Source organism: Vicia villosa, unplaced genomic scaffold (assembly GCF_029867415.1).
Source record: "Vicia villosa cultivar HV-30 ecotype Madison, WI unplaced genomic scaffold, Vvil1.0 ctg.002580F_1_1, whole genome shotgun sequence".
NCBI lineage: Eukaryota > Viridiplantae > Streptophyta > Magnoliopsida > Fabales > Fabaceae > Vicia > Vicia villosa.
In genome coordinates, this window is record NW_026705975.1 from 40,427 (window position 1) to 55,412 (window position 14,986).

General features: G+C 31.8%; 2 protein-coding genes across 5 annotated transcripts; one reads left to right on the top strand and one right to left on the bottom strand.

The window, feature by feature from the left end:
- The first annotated feature begins 2,090 nt into the window (after positions 1–2,090).
- Positions 2,091–5,346, top strand: LOC131639287 (uncharacterized). Of its 4 annotated transcripts, none has more exons than XM_058909787.1 (2): positions 2,091–2,450; positions 3,369–5,346. In XM_058909787.1, exon 2 carries the CDS (start codon positions 3,423–3,425, stop codon positions 5,106–5,108), a length of 1,686 nt encoding a protein of 561 aa, XP_058765770.1. In that variant the 5' UTR covers positions 2,091–2,450; positions 3,369–3,422; the 3' UTR covers positions 5,109–5,346. The 4 variants fall into 4 exon arrangements, with proteins under 4 accessions (XP_058765770.1, XP_058765772.1, XP_058765769.1 ...); XM_058909789.1 differs by lacking the exon at positions 2,091–2,450 and adding an exon at positions 2,828–2,981; XM_058909786.1 differs by lacking the exon at positions 2,091–2,450 and adding an exon at positions 2,993–3,187.
- A 7,338-nt stretch (positions 5,347–12,684) lies between these two features.
- LOC131639288 (WRKY DNA-binding transcription factor 70-like) lies at positions 12,685–14,572 on the bottom strand. The gene is made up of 5 exons (XM_058909791.1): positions 14,558–14,572; positions 13,676–13,712; positions 13,429–13,504; positions 13,244–13,345; positions 12,685–13,150 (listed from the first exon to the last, which is right to left on the bottom strand). The coding sequence occupies exons 1-5, from the start codon at positions 14,570–14,572 to the stop codon at positions 12,685–12,687; spliced, it is 696 nt and encodes a 231-aa protein (XP_058765774.1).
- Positions 14,573–14,986: the final 414 nt, after the last annotated feature.

The following is a 14,986-nucleotide window of genomic DNA, read 5'->3' on the forward strand; positions in this document are numbered from 1 at the left end:
GCCAGCCCGGCCCGTATTTCAATATTATAATTTTAATTTTATAAAAAAGATGTAATGGATAAATGCAATACAACATAAGTAGAAAGTCATCATAAACGTATATAAGTGATGTTTAAAATATTTATCCATAAATATATATGAATACCACAAAATCATCTATGTAAAAGTATAAAGCAACATCACATATTCACAACCATTTCCTTGATCACATCATTTTAAAAATATATCTTGATCCTCTTTAACTTTTCTTTATGACTTGAAAACACATTTATAAAATCATATCTTATCTCAATCTTTTTTCTCCAAAATTTACTAAAATCTTTTATTAATGGGCCAGCCCGAAGCCCGCTTGGCCCGGCCCGGCCCAGCCCATAAAAAACATAGGCCCAGTGGGCTGGCCCAAAAAGACAGGGTCGTGTTTTTCCCAGGTATTTTCTGGCCCGGCCCGCGCTAAATTGAAGGGCTTATGGGCCGGCCCAATGGGCCGAGCCCATTTTGACAGCTCTAAGTACAATCCATAATATTTATTTTCATCCTATCAATTCCCTAATCTCATTTCACTCATAAGACATGATGAGGAATCTGAATTTTATGAACTGAAAAATCTCTTTTGTCCCAAATTGCCAAGATTCCTCCCGACCTCCTTACTGAAGATTTGCTAGCGTATTCAAAATTACTTGAGCCCCATAACACATAACAAAACTTTTTATCTATAATCTCCATCTCAGTTTCTTGAATAAACATAAACGATGAATTTTGATTTCAAATTAGATATTGAATTTTTTTTATTAACCAATCCACCTAAAACTCTAATATTGTAACTCATGATCTTATATATATATATATATATATATATATATATATATATATATATATATATATATATATATATATATATATATATATATATATATATATATATATATATATATATATATATATATAGGGGATGACTCAAGTGAGAACACTTGGTTATTATGAGAAATGAGAACAATGAATCACGACCATTAAATTTGATTTTAATGGACTGAATTGGTTTCTCTTTCTATATATATATATATATATATATATATATATATATATATATATATATATATATATATATATATATATATATATATTTACACCCTAATTATGGGCATTGCACTATTATCTTAGATGGTTCCATCTCCCTCTTTCACTCTTAAAGTCATTTCTTGCATAATTTTTCCTTCCTCTCCTTTGTGTATACAACCAATCTATTTTCCTAAATCCTACACATCTTTGATAATAATTGATTTTTTTCAATCAAATTTTCTCTTTATTCATTTATAAATGACTTTAATTTTGATGATTTTTCTTTACCATAATTCCCATCGACATTGTTCTGCCATCAACTTCTTTCCTTAATAAAATTTCTCCCTAGGGTGCTATGAAATTTCTTTCCTTGGACGTAATCGATGGAGGGAAGAATGATTCATCAATTCTCTAAAATCCTCATCTTTAATTAATTGAAATACCAACAATATTAATTCCAAAAATTCTAACAAATTAATGAAAATTTATTGAAATACCTATCCATCAAATTAATCAATTTGATTACAAATGGAAATTACTCTATTCCACAAAATCAACTTTTCAAACTAGTATAGTACAAGTACAATATAACCCCACTTGTGCTCTTGTTGTTAAAGAAAAAGACAATCCCATACGCTCCCTCCAATCAAAATCCAGATTCCACAACTCCACAACAGTGGCATCTTCGTAATTTCACCTCAAAAACAATGTCAAACATATAAAATTCAAAACCAGAACATCCAACACAACACAACAACGAAACAACCTCAACAATCAACACATCTTCATGATAAAATCTGTCTTCTTCACACGTGTGATTTTTCAACCCCGACCCCACATTACACGTGTCACTTTTCTTCCACCACCTACCTAGGTAACGTAAGATAAAACATTAAAATAATCCTTAGCATTTTCAAATTTTAACCAAATCCCAACGGTAACGTTCCTGTCTTAAAACAATCTCAACCGTCCATTCACTGACTCTGATCAATCTATAACCCATCTAGCCCAAAGCTGACTTTTCACTTCCATTTTATAGAGAGAATGAAAAAGTTTCATTTTTGAATAATGGGTTTTGTTGTGAACTTGTGAGTGAATATTGTTCAGTTTTGGTGTCTGATTCTCTATTATGATATAGAAGACGTTTCAGATTCTCATATATTAAAAGTTACGGTTTTGATGTTAAATCAACCTCTATCTTTGATTGATGAATGCGGAAGCATTTGCGTTTGAAATAGTGAATCTTATAAGCTGAGTTTTCAAAGCAAAGTCTTGAAGGTTGGTGAAGTGCTCTTTCTCTATATATACATTTTCTGTGTATCTGTGAGACTGTGACATCAAGTTTGAAGATTAAGCTACAAAAGCTACTGTTTCTTAGTTACTCATTCTTAAAGGTTGGTACTTCAGTTTTTTTGTTTTTCAATTTGTTTTTTGAATACAGCTTGTTCATTGTAGTCTTGTAAAAAGAGACTTATGTTTATGTGTCTTCCCTTCAAAGTAAAGCTTCTCCTTTATTATGAGGAGAAATTTGTAAAAACACATTTAAAACTAGACTTTTCAGCTTCTTCTTTTGTAGAAGCATGAATCTAGGACTTTACATTAACTATGATACTCTTTCCACCAACCCTTCTAGAGTAGATTCAATTACTAAAATATCCTTATAAAGTAACTATTATTACAATTTTTTTAAGGGTTAATGATTTTGATTTGTTTAATAATGTCCACCGACAGCTACTTATTTGAAATTAATGTATTGTTATTGTTAGTAGTTACACGCCTGTTCATTCATTTCCATCAACAGCCATTCTTATAATCCATACTTTATCTTTCATATCAAAATTTAATACATGTTTTGGAATTTTCCAAAGGGTATTGAATCATTACTTGCTAAAGTTAGATAAATACTCTTAGGATGGCATCTTTAGGTAGGTCCATGGTTTTAAATTGTCTGATGTTGTGATTGCGGTTATTGTGATTTTTGGACGAAATCGTCCGGTGCAGTTTATAATACGATTTCCGGTGCAGTTTATAATACGGTCGGACGTGTGATTAAATCACACTACAGTTACAGTCCGATGCGGTTGCAGAGACTACTGCATTATCAATATTGCGGTATATAAAATCATAGTAGGTACTTCAAGTTTTATGGTCAAGTCATGATTTGAGTAAATAAACAAGTTTCTTATGATAACTACGGCTCCACAAACTTTTTTCATTTTCTATATACTAGTAAATTTATATCATTTTGCTTTTCTACCAATTGGTATCTTGATTTGGTCATTTCTTTGAGCTTAGTTTTCTTCTATTTTCAGCTTTGTTGATAATATAATCATTTCCACAACACTACTCCAACAAATTTTCAAATCATGGTGGAAGATAGTACAGTTTCTGTTACAGTTGATACATGTTCAACAGAAGAATGGTTGTTGAACTCACAAGAACTCGTTCCTATTGCTCTTACTAAAGCAAAAGAGGTAAAAGGGTTTCTAGGTAGATGGAAAATGATCATTTCGAAGTTGGAACAAGTTCCGTCGAAGCTATCGGATTTATCTAGCCACCCTTGTTTCTCAAAGAATGCTCTTTGCAAGGAACAGTTGCAGGCTGTGTCGAAGACGTTACGAGAAGCTATTGAGTTAGCTGAGTTGTGTTTGAAGGAAAAGTATGAAGGTAAGCTAAGGATGCAGAGTGATCTCGACGCGTTGATTGGTAAACTTGATTTGAATTTGAAGGATTGTAGTTTGTTGACAAAAAGTGGTGTACTTGGTGAAGCTACTTTGCAGTTCAATGTTTCTGGTATTATAGCGGAATCGGATATTGAAACACATGGAAATATAAAGGAATTACTTGCGCGCCTTCAAATCGGTCATTTGGAATCGAAACACAAGGCTTTGGATAGATTACATGAGCTTATGAAAGATGATGAGAAGAATGTTTTGGCTGTTTTTTGTAGGAGCAATGTTGCTGCTTTGGTTCAGTTGCTTACTGCAACATCGCCGAGGATTAGGGAGAAAACAGTTAGTATTATATGCTCGATTGTGGAATCGGGCAGTAGCTGCGAAAACTGGTTAGTTTCTGAAGGTGTTTTGCCACCTCTTATAAGGCTTGTTGAATCAGGTAGTGCTGTTGGTAAAGAAAAGGCTATTGTATCTCTTCAAAGGCTATCGATGTCGGAAGAAACAGCTCGCGCGATCGTCGGACACGGAGGGGTTCGTCCGTTAATCGAGCTTTGTCAGGTTGGCGATTCTGTCTCACAGGCGGCGGCAGCTTGTACTTTGAAGAGTATTTCGGCTGTTCCGGAAGTGAGACAGGTTTTAGCCGAAGAAGGTGTTGTTCGGGTTATGATCAATCTCCTCAACAACGGAATGCTGTTAGGTACGAAGGAGTATGCTGCTGAATGTTTGCAGAATCTCACTGCAAGCAACGAGAATCTGCGAAGGTCTGTTATATCAGAAAACGGCATCCGAAGCCTTTTGGCTTTTCTCGATGCTCCAGTTCCTCAAGAATCCGCTGTAGGTGCATTGAAGAATCTCGTCGGATTGGTTCCCGAAGAAACTTTGGTTTCTCTCGGGGTTCTCTCTTGTCTGGTGCATGTTTTGCAGTCAGGATCATTAGGCGCGAAACAAAACGCGGCTTCGGTTATATGTCGGATTTGTAGCTCGATGGAGATGAAGAAAATGTTGGGTGAAGTTGGTTGCATACCTCTATTAATCAACATGCTCGAGGCGAAAGCAAACACTGCTAGAGAACTTGCGGCGCAAGCAATTGCGAGTTTGATGATCCTGTCGCAGAATCGGAGAGAAGTTAAAAAGGATGATAAAAGCGTGCCGAATTTGGTACAGTTGCTTGATCCTAGTCCACAGAATACTGCAAAAAAGTATGCAGTTTGTTGTCTTGGATCACTTTCTTCATGTAAGAAGTGTAAGAAGTTGATGATTTCTTATGGAGCAATAGGGTATTTGAAGAAGCTTATTGAGATGGAGATTCCAGGAGCTAAGAAGTTGCTTGAGAGATTGGAAAGAGGGAAACTGAGAAGCTTGTTTAGCAGAAAATAAGAGGAAAAACAACTTTTCCATGTTTGTTTATTGCAACTGTTTTTCATTTTATTTATCACTTTTGTTTTTGTTAATGTTGTTGTTTCATTGTCTGAATGAAACAAGTAGCTTGGAATGTAAAAAAACTCTGTCGAATGCAAAAAAAATGCCCTTGAAATCACTATTGTAATCACTGTGTAATCAATGTTTAAATGTACTCAGTAGTTTTTTATCAATAAGAATTACTTTATTAGTCTCATATTATGTGTCATTTAAAAGAAAATCTTCAAATGTTGTAAAATAAGTTTAAGGTTTAGAGGTTTTAGAACCTACTCCCTCCGTCCCAAAATAAGTGTCACATTTACTTTTTAGGTTCATTGAATATGTAATGTATCTAGTCTGTATAGAGACCAGATACATTAAATATTCAATGAATCTAAAAAGTAAATGTGACACTTATTTTGGGACAGAGGGAGTACTTGAGAACAATTATCTCAAAAGACAAATATGAGAGGATCATGTGAGCGTTAACATCTGACGATTTCGATTGATTAGACTTGATAGAGTATGTGTCTAGGGTGTGTGCAATGCTTGGTCTGCTTCATTTAATAAGACTTGGGTGTCTCAGTTTCGTTCAAATATGTGCTTTGAGAAAATTTTACTTTCTACCCCAATAACTATACCTATACCCTTCCATCAAAAAATTTTGGACTGAAATATTGTATAAATAGTTTATAATTTAAAAAATTTCACTTTTTTCTCACATTTAAGAAAAATTTCTTGAACACCCAAAAATATATAAATTGGAATACTTGGAAAAAGAGTTCCGGTAATCAAAATTTTCATGTTGCATACCAGAACACTTAGTTAAAATGTTTCGGTAGTTTTAAAGTAGATTAAAGTGGGTTTTAAAATTGCATACCAGAACACTTATTTAAAATGTTTTGGTGGTTTATTTAAAAAAAAAAACTATAATCCTTAGGCAACGGTTATAAATCGTTGCCTAGTTATGGCGCCTTAGTTGATTTCTTAATCTTTCTCCTTTTTGCAAATTATATTTTAAGCAACGCTTTTATTTTATTTGCCATTCACTTTAGGCAACGCTTCTAAACCGTTGCGTAAAGTCTAGAGCTTTAAAAAAAAAATAAACCACCGGAACACTTTAAATAAGTGTTCCGGTATGCAACTTCAAACAACTTAAAATTATCGGAACTCTTTTTTTAAGTGTTCCAGTGTGTTATTTTTTAAACCGAAAGACTTTGAAAAAGTGTTCTGGTTTATATATTTTTGGATATTTCAATTTTTTTTTTGAAATGTGAGGAAAAAATGATTTTTTTTAAAGAGGCTTGCTATCTTTACACTTAAAACCAACCATTTTACCTCTACACCGTATAAAAGACAACAAGTGCATGGTTGGTGTGTGTCAGAAAAAAAGTAAAAGTAATAATTAAATATTAAAAAAAAACAAAACCGTATAGAAATACGGTGTAAGTGTAATGGGTAGTGTACAAATATCATCTCTGATTTTTAAAATATATACTATTTATATGAGGGTATTTTCGTCCAAATGTTTTTTGCGTAGAGATATGAATATAATTGTAGGAGTACAAAGTAAAATTTTCATGCTTTAACTCAGTCTAAAACAATTGCAAAGCATTTTGTGTTGGATACAAGTTCGAACACATGGTTATTTATTTCTTCACACTTAAAACATGTTAACTGAAAGGAGTAGGCTTCCAAGGCACTTAGTTTCCTCAATCCTTACTCTTTTTAACTTAAAAACTAGTAACAAACCCATGCGTTTGCACGGGTTCTGGTACGAGACGCACATTTGTTTCATATGTATATTTTTTAATAGAAAAATGTCTGGTAATGTATAGAGAAACGTCTGATACCCGTGAAAAAAATAATAATTGAATATATAGAAAGATGTCTGGTACCTGTGAAAAAATAATAATTGAATGTATAGAAAAATGTTTGGTACCCGTGAAAAAATAATAATTGAACGTATAGAAAAATGTCCGGTATCCGTGAAAAAATAATAATTGAATGTATAGAAAAATGTCGGGTACCCGTAAAAACATTTAGATCAATAAGACTTTTTAATACAAAGTACAATTTTGTTATAAATATGTGAATAATAGAAGCTAAAAAAATGTAATAAAAAAATAGAAGATAAAAAAATTATGAGTGAAAAGAGTATGATAAAATTAAAGAGAAATTTAAGAATATAAAAAAGAAAATAGTGAGAAAGCAAATAAATAATTTGTATTGAAACAACAAAATATATGAGATATAAGCATAGTAAGATAACTGGGTTGTATTAGACCATTGATGCGATAGGAAGTGTAAAAATATCAATTTTGAGGAATTCGAAGTCTTTAGAAAGGGAGGCAAGGCGGAAAGAGAAAGAAGGGAATGGAAGAAGGGAAGAATGAAAACAAGTTTGAATGCTGATCAGTTAGGCCATCCACGTGGCAGAATAAGGGAGTAGAGGGGCAAAATGATATTTGGCATAACATAAAATTTTCTTATAATGTAGATAAGTAGTAATCTCAATCCACCTTGAGGATTATCCAAAAAATAAAATCCCATAATGTTCTTTTTTTTTTGAAAGGATTCATTTGAACACCCTTGTTTTATAAAATCTCTCTCTCTCTCTCTCTCTCTCTCTCTCTCTCTCTCAATGTGTTGAAGTGTGCCTTAAAACCTTTATTGATGAAGATAAAGAAAATATATTTCGAAATTGCCAAAAATCAGGAAGCCAAAAAACATAAAGAATGTTCAATTTGGGCAGTTAGCAGATTTCGAGTTTGACAGGTTCGATTTGCCGATCCGTTATTTAATGTTAGAATATTGGATATATATATATATATACTAATTTAGAAATATTCTAAATTAATATAAAATATATTATAACTTATTTATAATATTGTATTCTAATAATTAATGGGTTGTGTTTTGGGCTTTGTATGTCGGGTTTTAGTAATTATAAATCTATATCTCTTCAGTGTTTTATAGTATGACAATCTTAGATTTTATAGGGTTTATGATCTTCTCAAGGGAAAAATTAGAAAGACAAACGTTTTGGGAAACCTTTGAAGTTATCTAAGGGGATTCAGAAATACTTCTAAATATTGGGTTTGAATAATTCATATATTGAGAGTTGGAGAGGTTGAGAAACACTTTGGTAGAAAATAGGGTTTTGTTCTTGGGTGCCTTCGGGGTTGTTCTTGGGAGCTCTAAAGGCGAAGGCTATTTTCTTGTAACTCATTTGTAATCTCTTGTAACAACATTCTGAGTATAATGAATTGGAGATATGCTCTTTCCCATATAGTAGATCTTTTGATCGAACTAGGTAAATAAACCTTTTGTCTTTTCTCGCTTTATTTTGTTACAATTTTTGCTTATTGATTATTATTGCTAAAGACCATTTATTTTGGTTGCTATTGTTCTTTACCTCACGTATCAAAGTATTGATTGAAATTGAACCTTGTTGTTATTCACAACAAGTGGCGCCCACTATGGGGCAAAGGGGAATTGTTGACAAGTGAGTACCATGGTTAAATGGGAGATCACAAAATTTTCTAGAGACAATGATTTTGGGTTGTGGAAAATAAAAATGCAAGCAATTTTAATTCAAGAGAATTGTATTGATGCTTTGAAAGGTGAAACATGGATGCCTGCAACGTTTACACAAGCACATAAGACCTAGATGGTGGATAAGGCCAGGAGTGCCATTATCTTGTGCCTCGGAGATAAAGTTCTAAGAGAAGTCGCCAGGGAGCAAACTGCGGTTGCTATGTGGGCAAAACTTGAATCATTGTATATATAAAAGTATTTGACTCACATGTCGTGTCTGAAACAACAACTCTACTAATTCCGAATGGTTGAGAATAAATCCATAGTGGAGCAGCTTACAAAATTTCACAAGATTATTGAAGATCTTGAGAATATTGAAGTGAAGATTGAGGATGAGAACATGGATTATCTATTGTTGAGTTCATTACCCAGATCCTTTAAGCATTTTAAAGATACACTTCTTTATGGTAAGGAAGGTACTATCACTTTGGATGAAGTTCAGACGACGATAATTTAACACAACGGCAAGGTTTTTAATAATAATCTAACGTTTCTAGCAGTCAGGACAAACGTGGTACCATTTTAATAATGTAAGGGACCAACTTGAAACTTTTAAAAGGAAGAGGACCAAAATGGACCCCAAGACATAGGTACGAGACCAAAAAAGATATTAAGCCATTTTTTTCATAAATGGTGTAGATGCCATATAAGAAGACAAGTAGATTTGTTGTTGCTTCTGACTAGGAAATGGAATTAGAACTCCTTGGTCACCTACAACTTTAAGGAGTTCACAGGAAACAAAATCTTTGCGGGATAAATTTTCTTGGAAGGACATAATTGGCTCACAAGTTGACTGTATTTTCTCATTTAAAATTGGTAAGATTGGCCTCCATCCATCCTTGAAATGCCATATAAGGGCTCTGGCGAATGTATCCTAACTTGATTTGCGATGAATACAAGACCACCCTATCCACCGTTTGAGAGAATGACCTCTCAATGCTCCAATCACTTCCATAACTTCATTTTTTGTATGTATTTCTTGCTCCTTGAAAAATCACTCAATGTGACTAATCCTCCAATAATCATATTCTTCTCCATCAAAAAATAATATTGTTATAAGTTTAATTAGAAATAAGATTAAAAATGAAAGCACAAATAAATAAAAAGTTTTTTCTAGCAAAACAATAGAACTATGGTTTCTTAATACAGAAGAGGAACAAGTCTAAAACTATCTAAGAATATTAGAATAACATTTTTTTATTCATTGATTGTCCCTAATTTCTCAATGAGAGTACATATGTTGTTGGTAGTAAAACAAAAGACCTAAAAGGTAAAAAGCCCACCTAAACAATAATTAAAATAAAAAGATCTAATAACTATGAATAAATAAATTTAAATGGTTACTCTTAATGCTTGTGATTTATACGAAGAAATTTGATGGCATTTTAATGGTGGAAAACAGTTGTGTCTTTTGGTTGCCAACATCCCAAGCCAACAACTGTTGTGAAGAATGGATCAAAAATGAAATAATGGCTTAGTTGGAGATGTGATTATGTGATTGAAGTTTGCCGAACACAAATTTTATGCAAGAACTACAAGACGACATGTGATTTCCAGTGACCGATTAGTTGTCACTTTCAAATTTGGTGGTTTTGATGGAATTACAAAATTGATTTAATTGTTAAAATCAGTATTCATAGAATGAGACTCGGTTATGAGAGCTATAAAACATATTGAGTATGTAATTTTTTGTAAATGGTGTAGATGCCGCTAGGGGTGATCGCGGTGCGGTTTGGGCGGTTTTGACGAAAAAAATCATCCGAACCGCAAGAGAAAAAATCGTGCGGTTTGGTTTGGTTCGGTTGACTTTTAAAAAAAATCCGAACCAAACCAAACCAACCTAATGCGGTTTGGTTCGGTGCGGTTGGTTCGGTTTTTTAGAAATATTTTACTGAACCATTCATACACATATAGATGATAACATAACTTTATATTTAGACATTCATACACTATTAAATAACAACAAAACCCGTCATATTTTGACAATAACTTTCTATTTAATATGTAAAAATTAAATTAGACAAAAGTGAAATAATAAACATAAAATAATAGTATAAAACAATATAAAAATTATTAGAATGAAACAAAAAAATAGAAGATACGAGATATTAGTGAAGGTGAAAAAGAAAAAACAAAAGAGTTGAGAGATTAGAGAAGAAGATGTGCGATAAAAACAAAACTGAAATAGGGAACATTTGTCTAAAAATGAGAAGGTGAAAAAGAAAGAATATAAGAGAGTAGAGAATATAGAAAAAGAGGGAAGATGTATGTGGCAAAGAAGACGCGATAATGCTATTAGAGATTTGAGAAGATCGGGACTAAAATCATGTGTAAGGATGAGAAAATTGTTCGTAATCATAAGGTTAAGGTATTATAGATTTAAGTTTGGGTTGTATGTGAGTTAAGTAAAAGTTAGGTTGTAACATAATGCGGTTTGATTCGGTTTGGTTCGGTTTATAAAATACAAACCGCAAACCAAACCGAACCATGCGGTTTTGTTAAATGATGATCCAAACTAATCCAAACCAAATGCGGTTTTTTGCGGTTTCGGTTTGGTTTGGTTTGATTTGCGGTTTTCTATTGGGTTGGTTTGGTTTTGATCACCCCTAGATGCCGCACAAGAAAACAAGTAGATTTATTGTTGCTTCTGACTAGGAAACAAAATTAGACCCTTTGCTCACCTACAACTTTAAGGAGTTCATCGGCAACATAATCTTTGTGGGAAGAACTTTTTTGAGAGGAAAATATTGATTCACAAGTTGGCTCTATTTTTTCATCTAAAATCGGTAAGATTGACCTCTATTCAGGCTATGCCATAAAAAGGTTGTGGTGAATGTATCGCAACTTGATTTGCGATGAACACAAAACCACCCTTCATTTTGTTATGTATTTCTTTCTTCTTGAAAAAAATTTCAATGCGACTAATCCACAAATAAGTATCTTCTTTTCTATAAAAAAAATAATATTGTTATGGGTTCAATTGAAAATGAGAGTAGGCCAATTGATAGGAAGATTTTTCCTACCAATACAATAGAAAAAAAGGAATAACTCTAAAACTATATAAAAAATTTAAAATAACATTTTTTTCATTGATATTCCCAAATCTATATATATATATATATATATATATATATATATATATATATATATATGAGGAGAGATCAAATTACACCCGAAGAGTTACACCACGAGTTACACTCGTTCAATAACTACATCTCGAAATAATATTTTTTAAATTCAACCGTTGGATTGAAACATAATATCATATAGATCATTCCTATAAAGTTTGAGCTTAATCTATAATGATTTACTATGTCATTGAATAACATCAAAATTAACGTTATAGGAAAGCTCATTTTGACGTTAATCTTTGGATATCTTGATGATATAGTAAATCATTATAGATTAAGCTCAAACTTTATAGGTATGATCTATATGATATTATGTTTCAATCCAACGGTTGAATTTAAAAAATATTATTTCGAGATGTAGTTATTGAACGAGTGTAACTCGTGGTGTAACTCTTCGGGTGTAATTTGATCCCTCCTCTATATATATATATATATATATATATATATATATATATATATATATATATATATATATATATATATATATATATATATATATATATATATATATATATATATATATATATATATATATATATATATATATATATATATATATATATATATATATATATGTATATTGATTGTTGTAGATAGTAAAATAAAAGACAAGCTAAAAACTCAACTAAACAACTAAAATAAAAGTCCAACTAAAATAAATTCTTCTTCTAACTTAAATATTTAAATTGTCTAAAATTAACTTCACCATTCTATCATTTTATTATAAAAAAAGAAAGAAGAGAAATTACTATTAAATAAACTTACAAAAGTCTCATGAATGGACTGAAAATTAAATAAAAAGAGAGCCAATTTATAGATCTTCATCAAAACCCATCAAAAGGGAGAAAGAAATCATCATCAAAATCCCCAAAATCATACATGAAACCATACTTTATCATATTCTCGTGATCAGTTTCAAGTATTGATGATAGATTAGGAACATGACTTGTAAAGTTAGAGTTATCAAAAGCTGTATCAGTGAAGAGCATGCTATTATTGTCGTCTAAAAGTATTTCTTTATTCACTAAATCATGTGAGGAAGGAGATGATGATGATAAAAAGGGACAGTCTTGTTTTGTTGGAACTGGGAATGTGTTGTTAAAGCTAAGCAATACGGAGGAATTAGTGTCGACACTAGGGTCATGTATGATGTGAGGGTTGGGCAAGTTTCCACAAGTGTGGTGGCCATAATAGGTGGTTTTATACAAGGGTGGTTTTTGTTGAATTCTCTCCACCTGTTTTGTTGTTAGACATCCTTGATCATACTTGTGAGTACACCTGTAGTAGTTCCTGCATATAGGGAGAAATAGAATAAAAATGTTTAGTAATCAGAGTTATTTGGAATCAATATTGAAATGAAATTTAATAATAATTAATACTCGCCTTGAGTATTGAGTATTGTTGATCTTTTTTTGCCCATACTTTCTCCATTGATGACCATCATCATCTATGAGAGTTTCAGTCACCTTTTCCAGTGTAGTGTTTCTGCATGCATAATAGTTCTAATTATCAAACACTATCCTAAGCAAACACATTTAGTGTAAAAAGAAAGGGTAAAAATAACGTACCTTCTTTTGTAAGGTCCTCTTGTAGGAAAAGTAGTAGTTTTGCAAGTTGCAACTTTCATCCAAGTCCACAATAGATCTGATTATGAGAGCAATGGAGGAAGAATCATGTTTGTCCAAGAGAAAAAGAACACTGCTAAAGGAATTGATGATGTTGTTGACAAGATATTGAACAAATGAAGTTGTTGCCGTCAATTCATTTCTATATTATTATTGATCAGTAATTGCTGGAGCTGGTTAGCAAACTCACAGCCTCTCATAATCTCCTCCATTGCCTTTCCATGTTCCTCCTCCATTCTCATTCTCAATAATACTCAGTTTTTATTACTATAATATATCATACTTCAAATAGGTCTTGTAATTCATATAGATCTTGGCATCCATGATGTCATTGGGATGACGTTATCAGGAAATGATAATGTGAATGCAACTTAATTTATTGATGATAAATGCCAATCTTAGTAGTATATTAGTAAAATTCAGTTCTGGCTCCGGGTGGTGCGGATCTTGGACTAATAAGAAACTATGCAGTTTTTGTCTGCCAAACGAGGAAGTTTTTTCATCTGACAGAAACTACTAGGATTATTAAAATAAGGTTACATTTTAAACCAAAGAGACATGGATTAAATGAGGTCAGAAAAAAACAATACTCTCAATCAATCTAGGGATTTTTTTAATCTAAATATGATTTAAATCTTCTATTGCATACTAGGTCAAAATATGATAACTTTATAAGGAGGTTGAATAAATTTTTTCATTCTTAAAAATATTTTTTAAAATAGAGTTAAGAGTCGAAGCAAAAATTTGAAAAAACCTTTTTGAAAATTAAGCAACTGTATGTGAAAATTTTAAGGAATTGCAAAACAATGATGAATTAACTAATAACAATTGAAAGGTAATTCTGGTAGAATCGAGTAAAGATTATATTGGAGCGGTAAATCGTGTCTTGGAGATTTTAGATGCCTTATGAGTTGTATGCAATTTGAAGAAGAATCAAGAATTAGTTTGTATAGCTTAATAGTTAATTCTAAACATCTCATCATTTTGTTTTGCTAATCATATGTACAAAAAGACACTGTAAATTTTATAGTGGAAGATTACAACAAATTTTCAAAGATTTTCTATCATAAACTATATTAGATGCCATGAGAGGACGACATATTAAACCAATAAAAATCTCATTTTCTGTTTAAATCTAGCTTAACAGGTTTATTGTTTTCAGTAGTTTGTATGATGTTAGATATATTTCTTGTTCATAAAGATTTATTTTTAATTTTCTAAGTGTAGATCTGTTAAGATCTACTCTAGTAAATTAGTCTTTAAATTGATTTTAATATTGAAGAATTGTATTATTTGAATGTTTAATCAAGGGTTAAATATGTTGTTGATCCTCATAAATATAATCATTTTCAATTTTAGTCCCTCTAAAATTTTTCTTCAACCTCTAAAATTTTCCATTCACACAATTAGTCCCTGACGTTAAATGCCTCTAACGGAGGATAACGTGGCAGGACAAGTAGAATAAAATATTGTTTTTTTTAACTTGTTTTTTTTCTCTGTT

Excerpts from the sequence above, each read along its gene's own strand:
- LOC131639287 (XM_058909787.1), top strand. The coding sequence starts at position 3,423 with ATGGTGGAAGATAGTACAGTTTCTGTTACAGTTGATACATGTTCAACA.
- LOC131639288 (XM_058909791.1), bottom strand. Across the intron at positions 13,505-13,675 it reads GGAGGAGATTATGAGAGGCT|ATCTATTGTGGACTTGGATG; the intron begins GTGAGTTTGCTA and ends TCTCATAATCAG. Across the intron at positions 13,151-13,243 it reads AACAATACTCAATACTCAAG|GAACTACTACAGGTGTACTC; the intron begins GCGAGTATTAAT and ends CCCTATATGCAG.